Source organism: Ovis canadensis, chromosome 2, assembly GCF_042477335.2.
Source record: "Ovis canadensis isolate MfBH-ARS-UI-01 breed Bighorn chromosome 2, ARS-UI_OviCan_v2, whole genome shotgun sequence".
NCBI classification, from domain to species: domain Eukaryota; kingdom Metazoa; phylum Chordata; class Mammalia; order Artiodactyla; family Bovidae; genus Ovis; species Ovis canadensis.
The window spans coordinates 11021337-11042258 of record NC_091246.1 but is presented as its reverse complement, the minus strand read 5'-3'; the positions used below and the strand labels follow the sequence as shown (position 1 = coordinate 11042258).

Here is a 20922-nt window from a genome sequence, read left to right as displayed (position 1 = left end):
ACTTCTAAATACCAGATGAATTCAATAAATTCTTGCACAACCAATAGTCATTTCTCTTTAGAGCTGAATGTCCATTTCTTTGCTTTTCTTCTTCTCATTTGTGATTCTGGAGTTGCTCATGAGTTAGTACAGTTGCACTATGGCTGAAGGACATTTTTGCAATATTAAACAATTAATAGTCCTCTCATATTTGTATATGTATCAGTTTATATGTACTATGAAAGTGAAAGTTGCTCAGTCGTGTCTGACTCTTTGCGACTCCATGGACTATATATACAGTCCATGGAATTCTCCAGGCCAGAATACTGGAGTGGGTAGCCTTTCTTTTCTCCAGGGGATCTTCCCAACCCAGAGTGAAGCATAATACTGATTTTTTACTGTCTGCCTCTAGTTATTGCTTTAAGAGATGGTAAAAAATGCAATATAAGTGATAATTTATGATATAAAATATATTTTAATATACTATGATAACCATTTATCATATGTATCCCCATTTTAGTGTTTTAATATATGTAAAATTTGGTTCATTTCTGAATCTAAATATTAAGAATTTAATCAGCAACTTCAGTTGTTTACTTACCAGAGGACATGTTTTCTTCAAATTGAAATTAATTTTTAAAACTGTCTTGAGAAGTATAGTCACTTAAGAGACTTTGTCCAGTTTGACATTACTTTTGTTAAACAAGCAGGCCATTAGGCTGTGGCAAACCCAAATGTAAGCCTGTAAATGACTCAAGGTTATGAAATGGAACAACCAATCACTAACAGCCAAGTAGTCTTTAAGTTACAGACAACCCATCATTTCTTTACTTCTGCCCTTTCCCCATAAAAGTCTCTCCCCAGCTCCTATCCATGGAGGACTCCTAACCACTTCTGGTTTGGCGCTGCCTGATTCAAATAGATTTTTGCTTGAATAAACTCTTACAATTTTAAAAATACTCTTAGAACTTTTAATATACCTCAGTTCATCTTTTTTTTTTTAAATTGGAGCATAGTTGCTTTTCAATGTTGTGTTAGTTCCTGCTGAACAGCAAAGTGAATCAGCTGTGTGTACACATATATGCCCTCTTCTTTGCATTTCCTTCCCATTCAGGTCACCAGAGTAATGAGTAGAGTTCCCTGCGCTATACAGTCATTCTCTGTAGTCAACTTATACATTGTAGTTTTACATGCCAATCCCAATCTCCCAGTCACCTCGGTTTATCTTTCAACCCACCATTTATGTGAAAAATCTTATTATCTTATAATGTAAATATTTTGCTACTATAAAGGCAAGAGAAATTAAACTGTTTATATACTTATTTTGCTACTCATATTAATATCAACAGACACCCACCCCCAGACATGAAAACTAAAGCTTGTTGTCCTTGATATTTAGCCAGCTTTCAGTCATCTGGGGGCTTCCCAGGTGGCACTGTGGTTAAGAATCTGCCTGCCAATGCAGGAGACACAGGTTCTATCCCTGGGTCAGAAAGATCCCCTGGAGAAGGAAATGGCAACCTACGGCAGTGTTCTTGCCTGGGACATTTCCATGGACAGAGGAGCCTGGCAGGTAACAGTCCACGGGGTTGCAGAGAGTTGAACACAACTGAGCACACGCCCAGTCATCTGGATCTATGATCGGGCTGTGTGTGTGTCAGTCAGTCAGTCGTGTCGTATTCTTTGCAGTCCTATGGAATGTACCCCGCCAGGCTTCTCTGGGCATGGAATTCTCCACGCAAGAATACTGGAGTGGGTTGCCATCCCTTCTCCAGGGGATCTTCCCAGCCCAGGGATTGGACCCAGGTCTCCTGCATCGCAGGTGGACTCTTTATCATCTAAGCCACCAGGGAGGCCCATAAATCTGGGTCCTGAATGTAACTTTCAGCCCCATCTTGCTACACTGCTCAGCAGTTAGAAAGACAAAGCCTCATGCCTGCACAGTCTCACTACCTCTGTATAATGAAGATGAGTCTGTGGGCCTGCATGATCATTTATCACCCTGTGTATAAAGCACAGGCCTGTCCTGAGCCACCAGGGTGGCAAGGATCTGGGAAGAGCTGGTGGTGTTCAAAGATTTTGGGAAGGCTCGGGAGCTCTGCCTTAGGAAGCAGGAACTCTCCCGCTGCTGCTGCTAAGTCGCTTCAGTCATGTCCGACTCTGTGCAACCCCATAGACGGCCTCCCACCAGGCTCCCCGGTCCCTGGGATTCTCCAGGCAAGAACACTGGAGTGGGTTGCCATTTCTTTCTCCAATGCATGAAACTGCTCCTCTTCTATTTTAGAGCTTTTCCTGTATCTTTAGAGAGTAGTGTTTTTTTCCTTTCCACCTTTTTCTCTTTTTCATTATCATTACCTCTAGAGGAGAACGGTTAATGAGGTTTCAGATTTCCCAGAGAAGGCAATGGCAAGCCACTCCAGTACTCTTGCCTGGAAAATCCCATGGACAGAGGAGCCTGGTAGGCTGCAGTCCATGGGGTCGTGCAAAGAGTCAGACACAATTGAGAGACTTTACTTTCACTTTTCACTTTCATGCATTGGAGAAGGAAATGGCAACCCACTCCAGTGTTCTTGCCTGGAGAATCCCAGGGATGGTGAAGCCTGGTGGGCTGCCATCTATGGGGCTGCGCAGAGTCAGATACGACTGAAGTGACTTAGCAGCAGCAAGCAAAAATAACTAAATACTAAGGAATCAGATTTTGTTGGGTGGGGCTGAGCTTTGCCAGGCCACAGCCATTGTAATGTCTAAGACTATATGCTCCCCTCACCGCCACCCAAGAACTGGTTTTCACCTTGTCTGTTTGGGAATGCACGTTATTGAAGGATGCTGCTGCTGCTGGGAACGTTGCTTGCCACCAAGGCATGCTCTCTTCTTAGACTTTCCCCTGCCTGCTTGTATTCCTCATCTTCTGAATCCCTAAGGATGAGTTCAGCTGCACGTTACAGGGATCCCCATTAAACAGCCTGAGACTTTAGGGATGTGTGTGTGTGTGTTTAAAAATATTTATTTATTTGGCTGCGCTGGGTCTTAACTTGGTTGCAGCTCACAAGATCTTCGATCTTTTGACAAGGCATGCAGAATCTTTAGTTGCAGCATTCAAACTGAGTTGCCGCATGTGGGATCTAGTTCCCTGACCAGAGATTGAACGTGGTCCCCCTGCATTGGGAGTGCAGGGTCTTAGCCACTGGACCACCAGGGAAGTCCTGGGATGTGCATTTTCCATTTAAGAAGGCCGGAGTTAAGTGCAGTGGCTCAATGATGCCATCAAAGACACACTACATTTATGCCCTCGGTGATCCTCGGGGAATTGGGAACGCTTCGCTGGTGGCCACAAGATGGCAGTAGCAGCTCCAGGCATCAGGGCCTCACAAGGCTGCATTTGAAGGGAGAGGAAGACAGGGACACAAGCAGTCATGAGGGGCAAAGGACGGGCAGCCAACTCACAGCTGCTCACAGTTCTTTCTCTCCTTGCTTACTTCCTCCTTCCTTTGCCTTTTGGCTTTGCCTGAAGTAGCATTCTGCTGACCCACACCACATCAGAATATACCACATCAGGAGGGGGCGCGAGCAGTTAGAACTAACTGGTCAACCTCGTGCAGGTTATTTAACACCGCTGAGCCTCAGCTTCCACACTTAGGGAGTGAGGGGCATAGACTAGATGCTTTATGTAGGTAAGCTTTTTACTGAAGTTATCACATAAGGGCTCACAGAGCAGAAAGGTATTGCTTGATGAAGTTTTACAAAGAACTAGCCCCCCTATTAAAAAACAATACCATTACCCCAGGAACCCCCACAAAGGTAACACTATTCCACTTTTACCTCAGTACATCAGTTTTGTCTGTCTTTGAACTTTATACAAATGAAATCAGCTGGAGACATTCCTTCCTATCTGGCTTTTTTCACTCAACACTATGTGAAATTCATTCACCATGTTGCATCTTTTTTTTTTTTTTTTTGGCCACGCTGGGCAGCTTGCAGGATCTCAGTGTCCCATACTAGTGATTGAAGCCAGACCCCCGCACACAGTGAAAGCCTAGAATCCTAACTACTGGACCGCCAGGGATCTCCCCACCACGTGCTTCTTCATTCTCCTTGCAGTATAACATTATATTTGTGTCACTACGCTGTTGACAGTCAGGTGGGTTTTTTCTAGTTTTGGTTACTATAAATATCTGCTTCTATGGAGATTCTTGAATCCATCTTTTCTTTTTTGGGGGGAAGGGGCCATGCTGTGCAGCTTGTGGGATCAATCTAGCTCCTTGACCAGGGATGGAACCCATGCCGCCTGCATTGGGAGCAAGGGGCCTTCACCACTGGACTGTGAGGGAAGTCCCTCTTGAATCCATCTTTTGATGAATATACATATGCATTGTTTGTATGTCTCAGGAGTGGAACTGTTGGGTCATATGATGTCTGAATGTTCATTTTCTAGATGCTTTTTAAAGATCATTCCTCGTGATGGAACCAAAGACTATCACGGGTCACACAGCTAATAAACAGGCTTTCCATTCTGTCCAAAGATTCACTAATAAGCCTCAGTACTAAGGCTTCCAGTGCTTGTCAGCTCAATACCCTTCTCCAGCCCAGCCTCTCACATGGCTAGACACTACAAAGGAATATACATACACCTACACACTCCAGAGCCATCTTGTAAAGACAGTCAGGTAACAGGTAGCCCTCTGTACTGGCAATGAATCACATTTCCGTGGCCAGATGAAGCTCCGGGAAGCCTGCAGGGTTAGCTAGAGAAGTCTGGGGGTGGAGGGGGCTCTGGAAAACATCTACTTCATTGTGAGGGTCTTTACAGCCAGAGCTGTGATATGAATCTGTCAGCAGACAGTTCATCTGAGCTCTTCGCCCACATTTTAAGCACCTGGTACATGGTCAATAAAAATAAGCATAAAGTTTAGGGCAAAAGGACCAAATAATTAGAATTTTATAAGAGAAAATTGCCTTTCTGAGCAACTTTTCATCAAACAGGAAAATTTTCCAAAGTAACAAGTTTAAAAGCGCTATTGACACAAACAGGCACATCAATATATGATTTAGAGAAATGGGTGGAGCTATGAGAAACAGTATTTCTTAAAGTATGGTCTGTATAGACCAGAATCAGCATCAGCATCAGCTAGGATGTTGTTTTTAAGAAATGCAGATTCCAGACCCCATCATCCCTAAATCAGACTCTCTTAGGTGGGTCTAGAAAGTTGCATCTTAACAAACTCACTGGTGGTTCTTAGGCACCAACTCCACCATCTGTACTACATTCCCTGCTGCAGAGGGTCTCCGTGCTTTCAAGCTAGGAGCTTCTACGTGGAAAGATGAAACAATCCTATCACTTACCCACAAGCTTCTCTGCTGTTTCTGGGGTAAGTTCTAATTTCTTGTTTGCAAAAGGCCTCCAGTGGACCTTCTGGCTTTTGCTTTTTCCTGGGACATCACTGGCTAAATTCAACTGTGCACACAATTTTGCCTCTGTTGGTGATAGCGCCTTCTCAGTTGCCCCTCTTGTTGGAGGCGGCCCGCTGTGGCTTTCTACATGTCACTCTGAATGCCCTCTGAAAACCTCCTTTGTCCTCATCAGCCGTCCACTTCAGAAGTGGTGGTGTTATTTTGAGGCAGGGTTTGGGATGTCATATAAAATAAAGCCATGATTGTATGAAAAACCAGAAGAGGATAAGCAGCTAACACAAACATGAATAAGGCCTAAGCACATGCTGTACCAGGGGAGGGAAAGAGAGAATGCTTCACTGTGACGCTGCTTTGTTTCTGAGGTCTGGGTGCTCATGGAAAGCCCTGAGACTTGCTATGACGTTTCAGGATTCAGGCATACTTACCGAATTCTGGGGCCCAAAGCCCTGTCTTCTGAAAGGTTCCAGCTTATGGACAGCGGTGAGGGGACTGGGAGGTGGGGGAAGGCCCCATGCTGTGTTCTTGGGTCCTGGTGGTACCTCCCCTATGCACACACATCCAGTGCATTTTCCTCAGAGCTGAGCCCTAGAAACCCAAGCTTCCCTCTATAAATTCCAGTCAACAGTGCAACCTTTTGCTCCGATGCAGACACTTCACATTTCCTCCTTGCCACCATGTTGCTTTGAAAACCTTTTAGTAGAAGCTCAGGCATATAGTCTGGAACACTTGCTCTATTTCAGTGACAGTTTTCCACCACAAAGAACACTGAAATACAACAGGAAATGGTGACTATGAATAGGCAGTCCTAGGCTAAATTGGAATGGTGGAAACTGTATTCCAAAATGTTTTCCACAGAAGTTCACTTTCTTTAGTTTTGATGACTACCCACTGGATCATTGTGGCCACAAGCCATTGACCAACCAGGAAACTAGAAAATAAACTGTTTCATATGGGCTTTCAGAGACTCTGTTTTGTTTTTGTTTTTGTTTTTTAAATGGTAGGAGCATAGAAAAATGATACACTGACCCCAAATGAGCAAATAGAGGAGTTTGGAGAGTAGCATGTTTATGAAAGCTTTATGATTATCATTTCATAAGAATAGTAGAGAAAGCACAGAGGGAAAGAAAGGGGATTAAGATTTAGGGAACATCTATCCATGCCAGCATTTTGCTGGGAATGTTAGATAGCAAATGCTATTTTGTTCTCACAACCACCAAGTAAAGGAAGTTTTACTACCTGCTCCTTGTCCTTTTTGGTTTAGGAAGTGGGTTCATTTAGGTTAGGTAACTTGCTCATGGTCACCCACTTAGAGTTTGCAATCAGGAATTCAAATATTGGTCCCTTTTCACTCTTACTTGGCATTCTGAAGAGAAAGCTGTGTGGAGTTTGAATAAAATAAGACCTTGATTATGGGAAGGTGGCCTGGGTGTTAAAGAAAAAAAAAACACCATTCAATAAAAAAAAAAAATCTGTTGTACATCTATAGAACTCTCATGTCTAGTTATATTCATGCTATTTGCTTTAATTGAAAGAACAGACAACAGGGTCTGTCATAGTTGTAAGTATCCCTTGAATATAAAAGTATTAATTTTATACAACTCCAAGATGGCTGGACACTGGCATTCCTGTGAGGTAGATTTAGTATTTAAAATTGTTCCCAGTATCCTCTGAGCCCTGTTCTCCTCCACCAAGGCAGACCCGCGTTGGGGGTGGGGGGAAGGGAACAGATGATAACTTGAGGACTAAGGTCAGATGATTTAGACCAGGGGAAATAAGGAAAGGTCTCAGTGAATCCCTGGGAGATGTTTTGGGTCAGCTTTAGCTCTTGGCATTCTCCTCCTGCTAAAGTATCATTTGTTTGTTTGAAAAAAACAAAAACAAAAACGTGATGGAGACCACAGTGAATCCCAGCTTCAAGACTAGTCAGGTGATGGGACTTCCCTGGTGGTCCAGTGGCTAAGACTGTGCTCCTAACGCAGGGGGGCTGGGTTTGATTCCTGCTCAGGGAACTGGATTCCATAGAAGGCAACGAAAGATCCCCACCCACTGCAACTAAGACCCAGGGGAGCCAAAAAAAAAAAAAAAAGATTAGTCAGGTGAAGCTGGATAGACCTAAAGGGTTTGGGAAATAGATCAGGAAATGCGGTCCCTTATAAGGGCACCCCTCCCTGTTACTGTAGTATCAATCTCTCCTAACATGGGCTGATGACCTCTACTGACTTGGCCCTGAACACAGAAGCGGTGAAGCCAGGTAAAGTGGAGAAAGAAGGTGAACTTCCATCTTCAAATAGCCAAGTAACGCCTTGACTATCTCCATCCGGCTAACGAAGGTCAGAGTCCAGCCCAGCCAAAAGCCTGGAAAGGAAGCACAGAAGCATGAAAACCAACGACAGGGAACCTCACGATGCTTTCAAACGGCAGTTCGGTCAAGGTGTGCGTTTAAGAGTCATAGATCAAGTGTAGCACTCGCTTTCTATTTACTGATGCTCTCTCTCCTGAGGTTCTACCTTACATAAACCCGGTGAACTGCAGAAGCAAGAAGGCATAGGGATCTCAGCGTGCCTCTGATGAAATCCACAATGCCTCCTCGAATTCCCTTGTAGGTTTCCCCGCCCGATGTTCTCTGTGCTCAAGGAGCCTCATAACCTTTTATGCCATTCTTGCTTCGTCGTTCTATCTCGGGTTTGAGAGGCCAGAAAATCCCAACTCACGTGCGTGTCCCTAAAGCCCCTGCCCCAGTCCCAAGCGTGGCTGCCCCTGGGCGCAGCAGTAAACGCGGCTGGAATAGAACAGGGCCCTCCAACGTCTGTTTCCACCTCTGATTTCCGTTAAACATTAGCTCCGGGGTGTGCGCGCAGACCCCAAGGGGCCGGCCTCCGGGAGACGAGCTTGGACGCTCGCCCGACCGCCGCAGAGGGCCGGGGGCGCACTTCCTGCGGGACGGCGGGCGGGGACCGAGCTGACCGCCTCCCCTTCCCCGCCCCTCCCGCGCTCTCCCCGCCCCCTCCACCTCCCCCTCCCTGGACCGCCGGGCGCCGCGGGGGCGGGGCCGCGAGCTGGCTGGGCGGCGTGGCGCTGCGGGCCGGGCGCCCGGGCTAAGGTGCGAGCGGACCCGCCGCAGGCTCGGGTGCCGAGCGGGGGCGCGCGGCGCGGCTCGGAGCGGAGCAGCCCGGCCCAGCCCAGCCCAGCGCGGCGCGGGCAGACGCAGCCGGCGGGTGGCGGCGGCGGCGGCGGCTCCCGACCCCGCTGGTGCTGGGCCTCCGATCGAGCGCGGCCTCGGCCGGGGCGCTGGGGGAGCCCGCGGAGGCGGGCTGTAGAAGGAAGCGGCGGCGGCGGCGGGCGCGTCCCGAGCCGAGCGCGCCATGTCTGGCGGGCCCCCCAAGGCCCTGCCGTCCACGGGGCCCCAATCTCTGCGCGACATGCCGCACCCGCTGGCCGGCTCCAGCAGCGAGGAGGCCGTGGGCGGCGACAGCACGCCCAGCCCGGACCTGCTGACTGCCCGCAGCTTCGGCGACAAGGTGGGACGCGCGGGGCTGCGGTTGGGAGACTGGTTGGGCTCCCGAGGGGGATGAAGCATCTAGAGCCCGGCTGGGCACCGGGCCGCGCCCACCCTGCCGCCCGTTTCCCGGGGGCCGGCGTGCCTTAGCCCCAGAGCCTTGGGAAGAAGCGTCTCCTCTCTGCCGCCCCCGCGGGGTTGCAGTCGCGCAGGGGGAGCGGCCAGAGTCGAGGGGCTGGCCGGGCTTGGCTGGTCTCGAGCGCCAGTGACAGCTGGTGGGGAGGGGTCCCGCCTGCTCGCTGAGGCTGGAGGCGTGTGTGCAGTGCTCGGCGCCAGTGTCCGGGGATGGGGTCCCGGTTCCTCCAGATGCAGTCACTTGTAGCTCCGCCAGTTTGCTGGGACTGCAAAGAAAAAAGAGTTAATGGTTTTCCGTGGTCTTAACTGCCAGAGGCTTCTTACCCCCCGTTTGTCACGTGGGGAGTGATCTTTGTTTAGGTTTGCTGTGTGCCCAGGAGAGTCACCTGACTCAGATCCCCGCCGGCTGCGGGAGGAGAGTGCCCCTGTGGTTTTCTGTCTGGGGCTCCATTTACCTCTGACGGTCTCCCACGCTGTTTAGGCTTGGCAGAGGCTGGTTTTGTGGCTGATGGGAAGAAAGGTCGCCCATTGACCTCCTTTGTGTAGAGGGAGGTTCCTGATTCTCTTAGAGCAGCATGACCCTCCTGCTGCTTTGAGGGACGGGAGAGTCCAGTGAAGGGTTAGGGGCGGACGGCATCTCCCTTCCCCCCACAGGCATCTCAGCTGTGATCAGGACTTAGCAGTGATTGTATCAGCGCTGCTGTGGTGACTTAGTCACTAATTGCAGAAATTAGAGTTGTTCTCAACACCTGTGATCAGGATATTTATTCTCTCCTAGTGAAATACTAAATGAATGCCTCTTTGTCCCAGTACTAAATGAAATCAGGAGACCCAGCTTTCTTTCCCCCTTAGATGGGAGGACATGTGGTGGTGAGTAAAATGAGTGTGAGAGCTCTGAGTAGTCAGAATAGCCAGGGAGTGGGACTTGATGAACCTTCCCAAGAGCTTTGTGAAAGCAAAGAGTAGAGTTGGGGGAGCAAGGGGAGGGACAGCATTAGGAGTAAGGAAACTTATAAAGCTAATGAAACCAATGGGTTGAGCAACTGGAGGTATGTGCATGTCTCTTTGTAAATATTTCTCTTTATTTTATAGAAGATTATAAACTATATGAAGGTTTCAGTTGCTTGGAAATACCTTGCCTATATTTGCTGTTTAATAAGTAATTGTTGAATGATGATAATTTGTTGCTTTCTTATGGACAGAACTTGGTCCTGTGTGTGCATGTAGAATAGGAATTGAGGTTAAACTTATGATATCTTTCTCAGGTCTATATAGGATAGTGAATTAATTATCTATGGCTGTGTAACCAATTACTCCAACATTGAGCATCTGAAAATAGTGTCTGGGTCAGAAATCTGGGAGCAACTTAAATCTCAGTGGTTCTGACTCAGATCTTTCATGAGCTTCTCTTCAAGCTTTGACATAGGCTGCAGTCACTGAAGACTGGATTAGGGGGTGGATTCCAGCTTACATGCTCACTCACTTGTCTGTTGTCAGGCCTTCGTTCCTTTCCATAAGGCTGCTTTAGGTGACAACTGGTTTCCCCGAGAGCAAGGAATCCAAGAGATGGAGAGATCCCAAGATGCATAATCTCAGAAATGATATAGCTGAGCCATATGCTATTGGTCACACTGGTCATCACTGGTACAGTCTGGGAAGAAGGTATGAATCCCAGGAAGTGAGAATTGTTGGGGCCATCTTGGAAGTTGATTGCTTAATGAACCACTGTTGGAGGACACCTGACTCAGAAGTGTGGGCATTTTTGCTAAGTACTGAAAGGACAGATGCCCTGTACCCCCAGGATCTAGTTAGTGGCCCTGAAGTCAAGCTTAAGTCTAATTACCCCTGGCTTCCTTTACAGGGACAGATCCCTGAGAAAGGCAATCTTGAAGGCATTATTATTAATTATTAGAATATTTAATAAGTCTCTTTAGAGCTATGAGGAACATCAAAATGACCTCCCTCCCAAGGGCCTGATTTATAGTGAGCCACTTTTCCTTAGAGGCTTACAGAGCAATAGAATTTCTTTCTTTGACTGGGAGGAACATTTTCCTTGAGTCTTGGCATACACATATGTTCTCATAACTCTGGAGAAATTTGAGAGAGAAGCTTATCAAGCAACAGAGGTGAATCAGGACCCGTGGAAGGAAGCCTTTCCGTTGTCCCGGTTTCTCTTGCCCAGGAAATATCGGGGTCATTGGAGGGCAGGTAGGAGCATTGAGTGCTTTGGTCTGTCTTTGAAAAGGAGCCTGTGTCTTCTTGCCTTTTGGGGCCTTGGGATTGTGACCCTGGATACCTGACTCATAGTCAGTTCTGGACCTGGAGAATGAGTGTTTGACAGGCTGCTCATAGTGCAGGGTTATTATGCAGAGGGGAATTGCTTTCTGTAGTGCTATGAGAGGGAAAGCCTTGCGTCTCAGTCCAGCAGACACTTCTCAGTGGCCTCTGGGGTTTTGGGAAGGAAGGAAAGACCAAATGTGATGGCCTTTTCACCCACAGTCTAAAATCATTCAAACCTTGGTGTGAAGGGCAGACTCCTTTCTATCAACCAAGGGTTGCTAGGAATTCTTTTATGCTAGCTAAACTCACCGGGTCTTCTAGCACTGTATCTTTTATCGCCACCTGAAATGTAAATAAACCACTCAGCCCATTTCTCTTTTTTTACTTTCACCTGCAAACCACTCTGGGCTTGCTTCTCCCCTAACTCAGCCTCCAGCTCTTGTGTTCCTCCCAAAACGTAACACCAAGTCCTCTCAAGCCCCACCTGTGGTTAACACCTCTACCCACATCCTTAACCTCTTCACGGAGCTCTTTCACCTACTTTCTGCTCCCTTAGATCACTACTTCCCCTTCAAAGTCTTCAAAACGGAGATGTCTTTTCCTCCTCCACTCCACTTATTTCAAGTTCAGGCGATGGGGGTCGGGGTCCTTTCCTCCTCCACTCTGCTTATTTTACGTTCAGGTGGTCGATGTCCTTTCTCTCCACTGCCTTTTAAAGACCAAGTGCTGCTCCTTTGAGGCTCATGTCATTGTATTTGCTCACTCAGAATATGTTTGAGGGCCTCCTACAAGCCAGGCACTGTTCTAGGACCTCAAGTCAACCAGCTGAAAACCCCTGTCCTGGTTGGGTATATTTTTAGTGATTTTATGTAATGCTGTGAGTGAGTGAGTGAGTGAAGCTGCTCAGTCGTGTCCGATTCTTTGCGACCCCATGGACTGTAGCCTACAAGGCTCCTCTGTCCATGGAATTTTCCAGGCAAGAGTACTGGAATGGGTTGCCATTCTCCAGGGATCTTCCCGACTCAGGGATTGAACCCGGGCCTCCCGCATTGCAGGCAGACGCTTTTCCATCTGAGCCACCAGGGAAGTCCCTAAGTAATGCTGTGAAAGGAAGTCAAACTAGAGGGGCGGGGGGAGTGTTCAGGATCACTGGCTGTACAGAGGTGGGTAGACCTTATTGAGAACTTGAGATTTGAGCAGAGAATTTGAAGGAGTTGAGGGAGTTAGCGAGTGGATGTCTGGAGGAGTGTCCTGGTGGAACAAACAGCCAGAGCTAAGTCCTGAAGGTACCTGCTCAGCATATCAGGGGCTACCCTAGAAGCCTGTGTGGTTGGGGCAGAGTGCTAGTGGGGAGGCCTTGACCATGGGTAGAAGGGGAAGGGGGCCAGTGATCTAGAGCCTGGTATGCCGCTCTCAACTTATGCCTTGACTTTGAGTCCCATTGCAGGGACTTGAACAGTAGGAGGGTATGATTTGACTTAAGTATCGAAGGATCACACAGGCTGTTGAATTGAGAATCCTTTATTTGACTGCTCCACTGAGTTTAGTTTCCTTTTTGTCAAAAAGACATAAACTGAGCGCAAACTAGCTGAAGAAAAGGAAAAAAAAATCTCTTGGCTCACATTGAAAAGCCGCAGGTATTTTGGTTTCTGGAATGGCTGGAACAAGGTATTCAAATGATGCTGGGAGTCTGTCACTTCCGACTCCAGGCTCTGTTTCCTTCTCTCTGTGTTAACTAGTGACGTTCTCAAGCCGGTGAAGGGATATAGCCTACAGACAAGGTTTGCAACTCCAGCCGAAAGAGAGCACCTCTTTCCTGATATTAATAATTCCAGCCAAAGCTCTGGGCTAGAGTCTTCTGGGCCTGAATTGGGTCAGATGCTGAATCTTTGTAACTGATTGCCCAAGGCCTGGGCCAGGTCCTTATCTTTGGAGGGTAGAGGAGGGAAGTTTTTGTATGTATGTTTTAATTGTGAATATAAAATAGATAAAGTATATAAATGTTATCTGTATTATGTATCTATACAGTTTAAAGAATAATAACATGAGCACTTCTGTTCCTACCCCCACCCTCCAGACATAGAGTTAAGGCATAGACTCTTACTCGTATTCTGGGAGCCCTCTTTGTGCCTGGGAAGAAGGTGGTGGTTTCCGAAGCAGGGTCAGGATGCTCTTAGGAGGAGAAGGAATGAATGAATGTTGGACGAGCATCTGTTGTTTCACAAGTGTCCATCACAGTTTGTCCCTACTTCTTCATAACTTCCCTACTTCTCTTATTCGTTAAAATCTTTAACCCCCCAGCTGTCTTCTCCAATTATATCTTCATTGCAAGAACTCTGTGCAAATCTTTCACCTCCATCCTTTTACCCAGTTCAGTTGCCCTCTCTTGTGGCCACACCCTCGCACTGTAACACCGACAGCTGTGCCCACTCTGAAATAGTGCCATCAGATAGCTCTTATCTTGCCTGTCCTGCTGCCAGTCAGTGAGAACTGCCTGCACCTGTTCCCCCAAGGCCTGTGCTCACTGGACTCCTTTAGATTCCATGGCTCCGCTTGTCGGTTTCTTCTGCCGCTGTCCTTGACGCAGTCCCCTCACTCTCCTTCCTCTACATCCAGTCTGGGTCCTTCCGTTTGTTCCTGTCTTTTGCCCGTGCCTTGGGAGGGGAGGTGCCTTGAGAGCTGCTGCCAGTGTAGCCTCACAGCTTCCGAGCGCAGCCGGGGCCTTGGCAATGTTGGGCCTGTTGTGTTGTGCTCAGGCGTGTCTGACTCTCTGCGACCCCATGGACTAGAGGGGCTGTTAGTCCTGTCTTCACCATAGCCCAAATTGATGAGCCTAACATCCACACATTACTTTCATATTTACATTCCCTTTTCCACCCCTCTGCAATTGTGTGGGAAGAGGGGCTGTATGGACTATAGGACCCCACCAGGCTCCTCTGCCCATGGGATTTCGCAGGCAGGAATACTGGAGTGGGTTGCCATTCCCTTCCCTAGGGGATGTTGGGCTGGGCCTTCCTTTCTTTCCTCCCATTCTGCACCATGGCTGATGGAAGCTTTGCTCCTCACACCTTGCCACCCCCGCCTCCTCTCTACCCGCTCATTCTATTGGCCTCGCTTCCTGCCTTAGAGAAGTTAGAAGCTGCTGTAAAAGAACTTCCTTCCACCAAACTCAGGGTGATCAGAATCCGTGGCCTCCCTTTCTGTACCTCCCACCCGGGTTGCAGTAGAAGAGGATTCAGAGGCCCATCCTGGACTATGGGTACAGCCCACCTGCTCTGGCCTCTCAGAGACCCTCCTTTTTGTTGGCCTGCCTCACTCCTGTGTCTTCACGCTCCCTGTCAACTGGCTCATTCCCATCAATTTTTTAAAAATTTAAAGAAAATTTTTATTAAGAATATTTTTTAAAATTGATGTATGTTTGATTAGCAGTGTGTTAATTTCAGGTGTATAAGCACAGTGATTCAGTTTATGTACCTGTATCCATATATATCTTTCAGAATCTCTTCCCATATAGGTTACTAAAAAATATTGGATGTAGTCCCCTGTGCTATACAGTAAGTCCTTGTTGGTTTTCTGCTTTAAATATACTATTGAGTATGTTAATCCCAAGCCCTGAATTTATCCATCCCCTACCCTTTTCCCCTTTGGTAACCATAAATTTGTTTTCCATGTCTGCGGGTATGTGTCTGCATTTCCATCAGTGTTTAGAGGTCCTCAAGTTGCTCTTGCTTCTAAAACAAAGTAGTTCCCTTCTAAAACAAAGGGAACTCTTATGATGCTTCCTTCTCCATCTCATGCCCTATTTTGTGACTCCTCTTCAGAGCCAAACCTTTTGAAATAAAGGTTTGCTCCTCTTGTCTCTAGTTCCTAACCGCTAGCTTACTCAGCCTACTGCTGTCTGGCTTCTGGCTTTACTACAGGTTCCTTGTGACTTCCTTATTGCTAAATCCAGTAGGCACTTCATATCTCTGCCTTCCCTGATTTCTTGATAGGTTGAACAGCACTTGATCCTGCTGAGTAACCCCCTGCTTGAAACCCTCTCCTCTCTGGGATTTGTGTGTTAGAGTGTACGCTCTGGAGCCAGGTTGCCTAGATTTGAATCCCAGCTCCACTGTGTGTAGTCTTTGTGACAGTAAGTTATTTAACCTCTCTGAGCCTCAGTTTCCTCCTCTGTGAAAAGGGGATAACAGAAGTGAGTACCCCCATCACAGGGTTGATACGAAGATGCAGTGAGTTCACACTTAGAGTAGCGCCTGATGCATGCTGCTGCTACGTCGCTTCAGTCGTGTCCGTCTCTGTGCGACCCCATAGACGGCAGCCCACCCTTGAATAGCTGTGAGGTGGTGGTAGTGGTGTTTGTTATTCCCTGATACTGACCTCTTCACGTTTTCTTGATACATTTCTGTCTGTCCTTTGTCAACTTGAATATTGGTTGTGGTCTGGTCAGGGAGTTAAAAACTACAGTAGGTTTTTTCAAACTGAGAGACTATAATGCAGGGAGTTAATTACATTGGTGCTGGAAGACATGTTGAAGTCACGCCGAGGACAGGGAGGTAACCCAGAGCCTAGGAAAGCAGGAAGCTGCAGTCACCCAAGCGGTGGGGGTGGGGGGGGGGGCGGGAGGAGGTGAGGTCAGCAGAATCCAGGAGCTTCTGTGGAAACTAGACCATGGCTGGACAGCTGAGCCAGTGCAGAGACCACAGGAGGAGGGAGCGCTGGAGAGGAAGCGGCTGCGGCCAGGGATGCTCTGTGACCCAGAGAGGAGGGCTTAGGGTGGGGGAGAAACACACTCTGGCTTCTCTCCTCCTCCCGCTTAAGGTCTTTCATCTGTGGCATCCATTGGCCCCAGCAGCATCCTTGGTGGACACGTGATCCTAGCAGAGCCAAGTAACCAAACAGAGATTTGCTCAGATGGCTGCTGGGGGGAAAGAGTCTCTCTTTTTGTTAGATCATGAGCCATTGTTCCCTGTGATGTGGAGAGTGGAGCTGGAGAGGAAGAGGGGGACGATCCCTGAAGATCACCTGAAGCCTGGATCCACCTGTGCCGGCCGTGCCTGAAGCCAGCACTGCTGTCCGGACATCCTGGCTACAGGAGGCCATGATGCCCTTTTAAAAAGTTCATTTTAGTTTTCCCTGTGCTGGGTGGCCTCTCTTGTTGTGGCTCACGGGCTCTGGAGCGCAGGCTCAGTGGTTGCGGTGCCGAGGCTTAGTTGTTTCTGCATCACGTGGGCTCTTCCAGGACCAGGGATAGAGCCCTTGTCCCCTGCACTGGCAGGCAGATTCTTAGCCACTGGACCACCAGGGAAGTCCCGAGATTGCCTTTTTGTCCCTTGAAACTTTAAAAAAAAAATGACCAATTCGTCTACTTTAAAACATGAAGTGAAAATTAAATTTTACTTTGGGAGCGTGGAGTGGAGGATGCTTAGTTCCTCTTGGCCAGCCTCACTGCTGGATATGTTATAAATACAGACTGTATTAGCAGCAAATCAGCTTTGGTGGCAGAGGTGTGTTTTCACCAGGTTCCTTGAAGTTCGAGGTGGCTTTTAGGGGCCGGGTGGGGAGGGCATCATGGGCCCAGGGAGCAGCTAGAGCAAAGCTCCTGGGACGGAAGAGACTTGTGTCCACTGGGGTTGCGCTGGGTCAAGTTGTGTGTCGGGAGTGGGTTTGGAGAGTCAGGATGGGGATCAGGGAGAGAGGAGGTGGGCAGACAGAGCAGGAGGAGGCTGAGACTGCTTTGGATGCTCTGATGTGGAAGTTGTATTTCTTAGACAGCAGCCAGCCCGTGAGAATGTTTGACCAGGGGAGTGTGTGATCAGTGCTTGGGGTGGGGAGAGTCTGGCAGTGAAAGAGCTAAGTTAGAAAGCTGTCAGTTTAGTTTAGGTTGCCGTTGTGGCCTGAAAGAAGAAAAATGAGAAAATGAAAAGATGACTAGTTTTGGTGCAGTGGGGATGGCTGGTTTTCTAGTCTAAGAAAGAGACTGGCGCCCTCACTGAGAGGAAGAACACAGCTGGGGAAGCGCATGTGAGCAGGTGTAAAGATGGCTGGAATGCAGCAGGAAGTCAAGTTGGGACAGTTTGTCTGAACCCTGCTGCTAAAAGCCCACTCAGACTTCAAGGTTTAGCACATGTGCTGCCTCCGGGAAGCTCTTCTTTATTTTACGAATGTGTAACTCCAAGCAATCCAAAGCAAGATGAGAGTGGAAGATGAAGAGGTTGAGGTCAGAATTTAAACAAAGTGGATATTAGCAGTCAAATGGAAGGCAGGAGATCCTAGCAGTTTGTAGGAAGAAAGGTGGTAGCTTGGGGGAAAAATAGGGTTGAGGGAAGGTCTTTAGGATGGGGGATCAGGGATTAATAGAGGTTACAGGGAGAAAGACAGATGTTCCTTGGTAAATGAGAGTCTCTCAGAATAAGTACATAAGTAACAGCTTGATGAAGGTGCAGTAACTCATATGTGAGCAATTGGGTTTGTTTACTAGACCCTGGGGCGGGTGAGTCATACGTTCTCTCACGTTTGCCTTGCCCGCAGAATTCCTCATTTTGGCTGCCACAGAGCAGGGATCAAGAATTTGTGCAAGTGTATGTGTGGGTGTGTGTTGGGGCTGGAGGGGACAAGGGCACAAGTGACATGCAGAAAAGGTGTTTCAGGACTCTCATTTGAAAAAAGGCACAGAGGCAGGAAAAGCATATGGCACCTTTGGGTATCACAGTTTGGGCACTTCTCAAAACCTGAACCTCTTGAGTATCTGTTACGTGCCCGGCTCTGTGCTGGATGCTGGGGACATTGAGAAAGATTAAAAAAAAAAGAAAAAGATCTCTCGGGACTTCCTTGGTGGTCCAGTTGTTAGGACTCTGCACTTTCACTGCAGAGGGCAAAGGGTTCAATCCCTGGTTGGGGAACTAAGAGTCTACATGCTGCCTGGTTCGACCAAAACAAAAAAATCTGTCTCCTGAGAGAGTCATGGTCCAGTGCAGAAGAGAGGAGACATATACCCAGATGCAATAGAATGTGAAAACCCTAGATATATTCACTGGCACTGCGGCCTTGGGCAAGTTCCTTAACCTTGTAATGCCTCAGTGTCTCCCTTGTTAAATTTTGGATTATTTCAGGTAGTGTTCTGAAGTTTAGAATAGTATCTGGCACATAGTAAGTACTATGAAAATGCTGGTGTTGCAACTGCCTTAGAAGCAATAACTGGGGGTCCTGGGAGCCTGTACAGAACATGCACCTCAGTTATCCCCACCCTGGGAAGGGGCTGGGTCTTCAGACAGCAGCCCTTGTCAATTACTGGTTGACCACTGCATGGATGTGGTGTTTGAGCATTAAATTCTGAGCACTTTTCCAGCCTGCCCATGGATGGGCGAAGCAGGTTCAGCAATGGGGGAAGCAGTTGGGCCAAGAAGTGTGGGTGTTGGTGGTTGGAAGTCAGGTCAGTGGGCGCTGAACTGGCCAGCGAGAGGAGACAGATGGGCACCCACGGCATCTACATGGAAATAACGTGTAGGGGTGGGGTAAGGAGTGATGGTGCTCAGGAGCGTGGTGACTTTTCCAAAGGAGATGCTGTTTAAGCTGGAGGGTGAAGTAGATGTTTCCCAAATGGACAGGAAAGAGGGGTAACTGGAGCAAAAGAACCAGTCTGCGACAAAGCTTGGCAGTGTCCTTTTGCAGGAGTGGTGGGTAGAGGGGAGGCAGCTTCAGGAAGGCTCTGACTCACCGAATTCAGGGGGTGTACTGGTCAGGAGTTTCGTTTGCAAACAATGGAAACCAAGCTCACACTACTTTGAGTGAGTGAAGTTGCTCAGTCATGTCCGACTCTTTGCAACCCCATAAACTGTAGCACACCAGGCTCCTCCATCCATGGGATTTTCCAGGCAAGAATTCTGGAGTGGGTTGCCATTTAAGCAATACCATATGCACAGACCATTAACGCCACCTTTTAGAAACATACAATGTAGTGATTTTTAGTATATTCACAAGGTTGTACAGCTGACACCATTATCTATTTCCAGAGGGTTTTTGTGACTTCTGGACCCCATAAAACTTGTGACCCCAGAAAACTCTTCATTTTTATTATCAGACACTCCATTTCCCCCACTCCCAACCCCTGGCAATCACTAATCTGCTGTTGTTCTCCATGAATTTTTTTTATTCTGAATATTTCATAAAAATGGAGTTATAGAATATGTGGCCTTCAGTCTAATGTTTTAAAGGTTTATCCATGTTGTGTGTATCAGTACTGATTCCTTTTATGGGTGAATAATATTCCATCGGATGAACAGACTACTTTCTGTTTATCCATTCAGCAGTTAATGAGCATTTGGGTTGTTTCTTAGATACATATGGTTGACCCTTGAACAATTTGGGGATTAGGGTGCTGACTCCAACACAGTTGAAAATCCACATTTTAACTTTATAGTCAGCACAGTTCTACATCCATGGTTTCAATCAACCTTGGATTTTGTAGTGAGAAAATCCAGTGATAAGAGGACCCACATGTTGTTCAAAGGACCACAGTATGCTTAAAAAAAAAACACATTAGACTTCCTGGTGGTCCAGTGATTAAGACTCCATGCTTCCAATGTAGGAGACTTGGGTTAGATTCCTGTTTGGGAAACTCGGATTCCAGCTGCCCTGTTCAGTTCAGTTCAGTAGCTCAGTCGTGTCCGACTCTTTGCGACCCCATGAATCGCAGCACACCAGGCCTTCCTGTCCATCACCATCTCCCGGAGTTCACTCAGACTCACATCCATCGAGTCGGTGATGCCATCCAGCCATCTCATCCTCTGTCGTCTCCTACTCCTCCTGCCCCCAATCCCTCCCAGCATCAGAGTCTTTTCCAATGAGTCAGCTCTTCGCATGAGGTGGCCAAAGTACTGGAGTTTCAGCTTTAGCATCATTCCTTCCAAAGAACACCCAGAATGGACTGGTTGGATCTCCTTGCAGTCCAAGGGACTCTGAAGAGTCTTCTCCAACACCACAGTTCAAAAGCATCAAGTCTTCGGTGCTCAGCTTTCTTCACAGTCCAACTCTCACATCCATACATGACGACTGGAAAAACCATAGCCTCGACTAGACGGACCTTTGTTGGCAAAGTAATGTCTCTGCTTTTCAACATGTTATCAGACCTTTGTTGGCAAAGTAATGTCTCTGCTTTTTAATATGCTATCTAGGTTGATCATAACTTTTCTTCCAAGGAGTAAGCGCCCTGTAGTGAAGCCAAAAAAAAAAGAAAAGACATGAAATACAATTTATTTAATTTTCTACAATAATTTTGACATTTGAAGTTAGTAGTAGTTTTAGACTTGAATGTACAATGAGATGGTTGTAAATACCCTGATTATTTGTTTTTTAACCATCTCAGCCATTTTTAGGTATATAGTTCAGTTGTTCAGTCTCTCAGTCATGTCTGACTCTTTGCGACCCATGGACTGCAGCATGCCGGGCTTCCTTGTCTTTCCCTGTCTCCCAGAGTTTGCTCAAACTCATGTCCATTGAGTTGGTGATGCCATCCAACCATCTCATCCTCTGTCATTCCCTTCTGCCTTCAGTCTTTCCCAGCATCAGGGTCTGTTGCAGTGAATTGTCTCTTTACATCAGGTGGCCAAAGTATTGGATATAGTTTG

General features: G+C 47.5%; 1 protein-coding gene across 3 annotated transcripts in view; it reads left to right on the top strand.

Annotated features, from left to right (window-relative positions):
• Window positions 1–8301: 8301 nt before the first annotated feature.
• SNX30 (sorting nexin family member 30) overlaps window positions 8302–20922 on the top strand; it is a 132691-nt gene continuing 120070 nt past the window's right edge. For 2 of the 3 annotated variants that reach the window (XR_011254203.1, XR_011254204.1), the window contains exon 1: window positions 8419–8906. Coding sequence is in view for 1 of the 3 variants with exons in the window: in XM_069575414.1 (XP_069431515.1) it covers window positions 8751–8906 (156 nt within the window). In the remaining 2 variants the exon portion in view is untranslated. Of the gene's footprint in view, window positions 8907–20922 lie in introns of all 3 variants that reach the window. The other variant, XM_069575414.1, reaches the window with a different exon arrangement.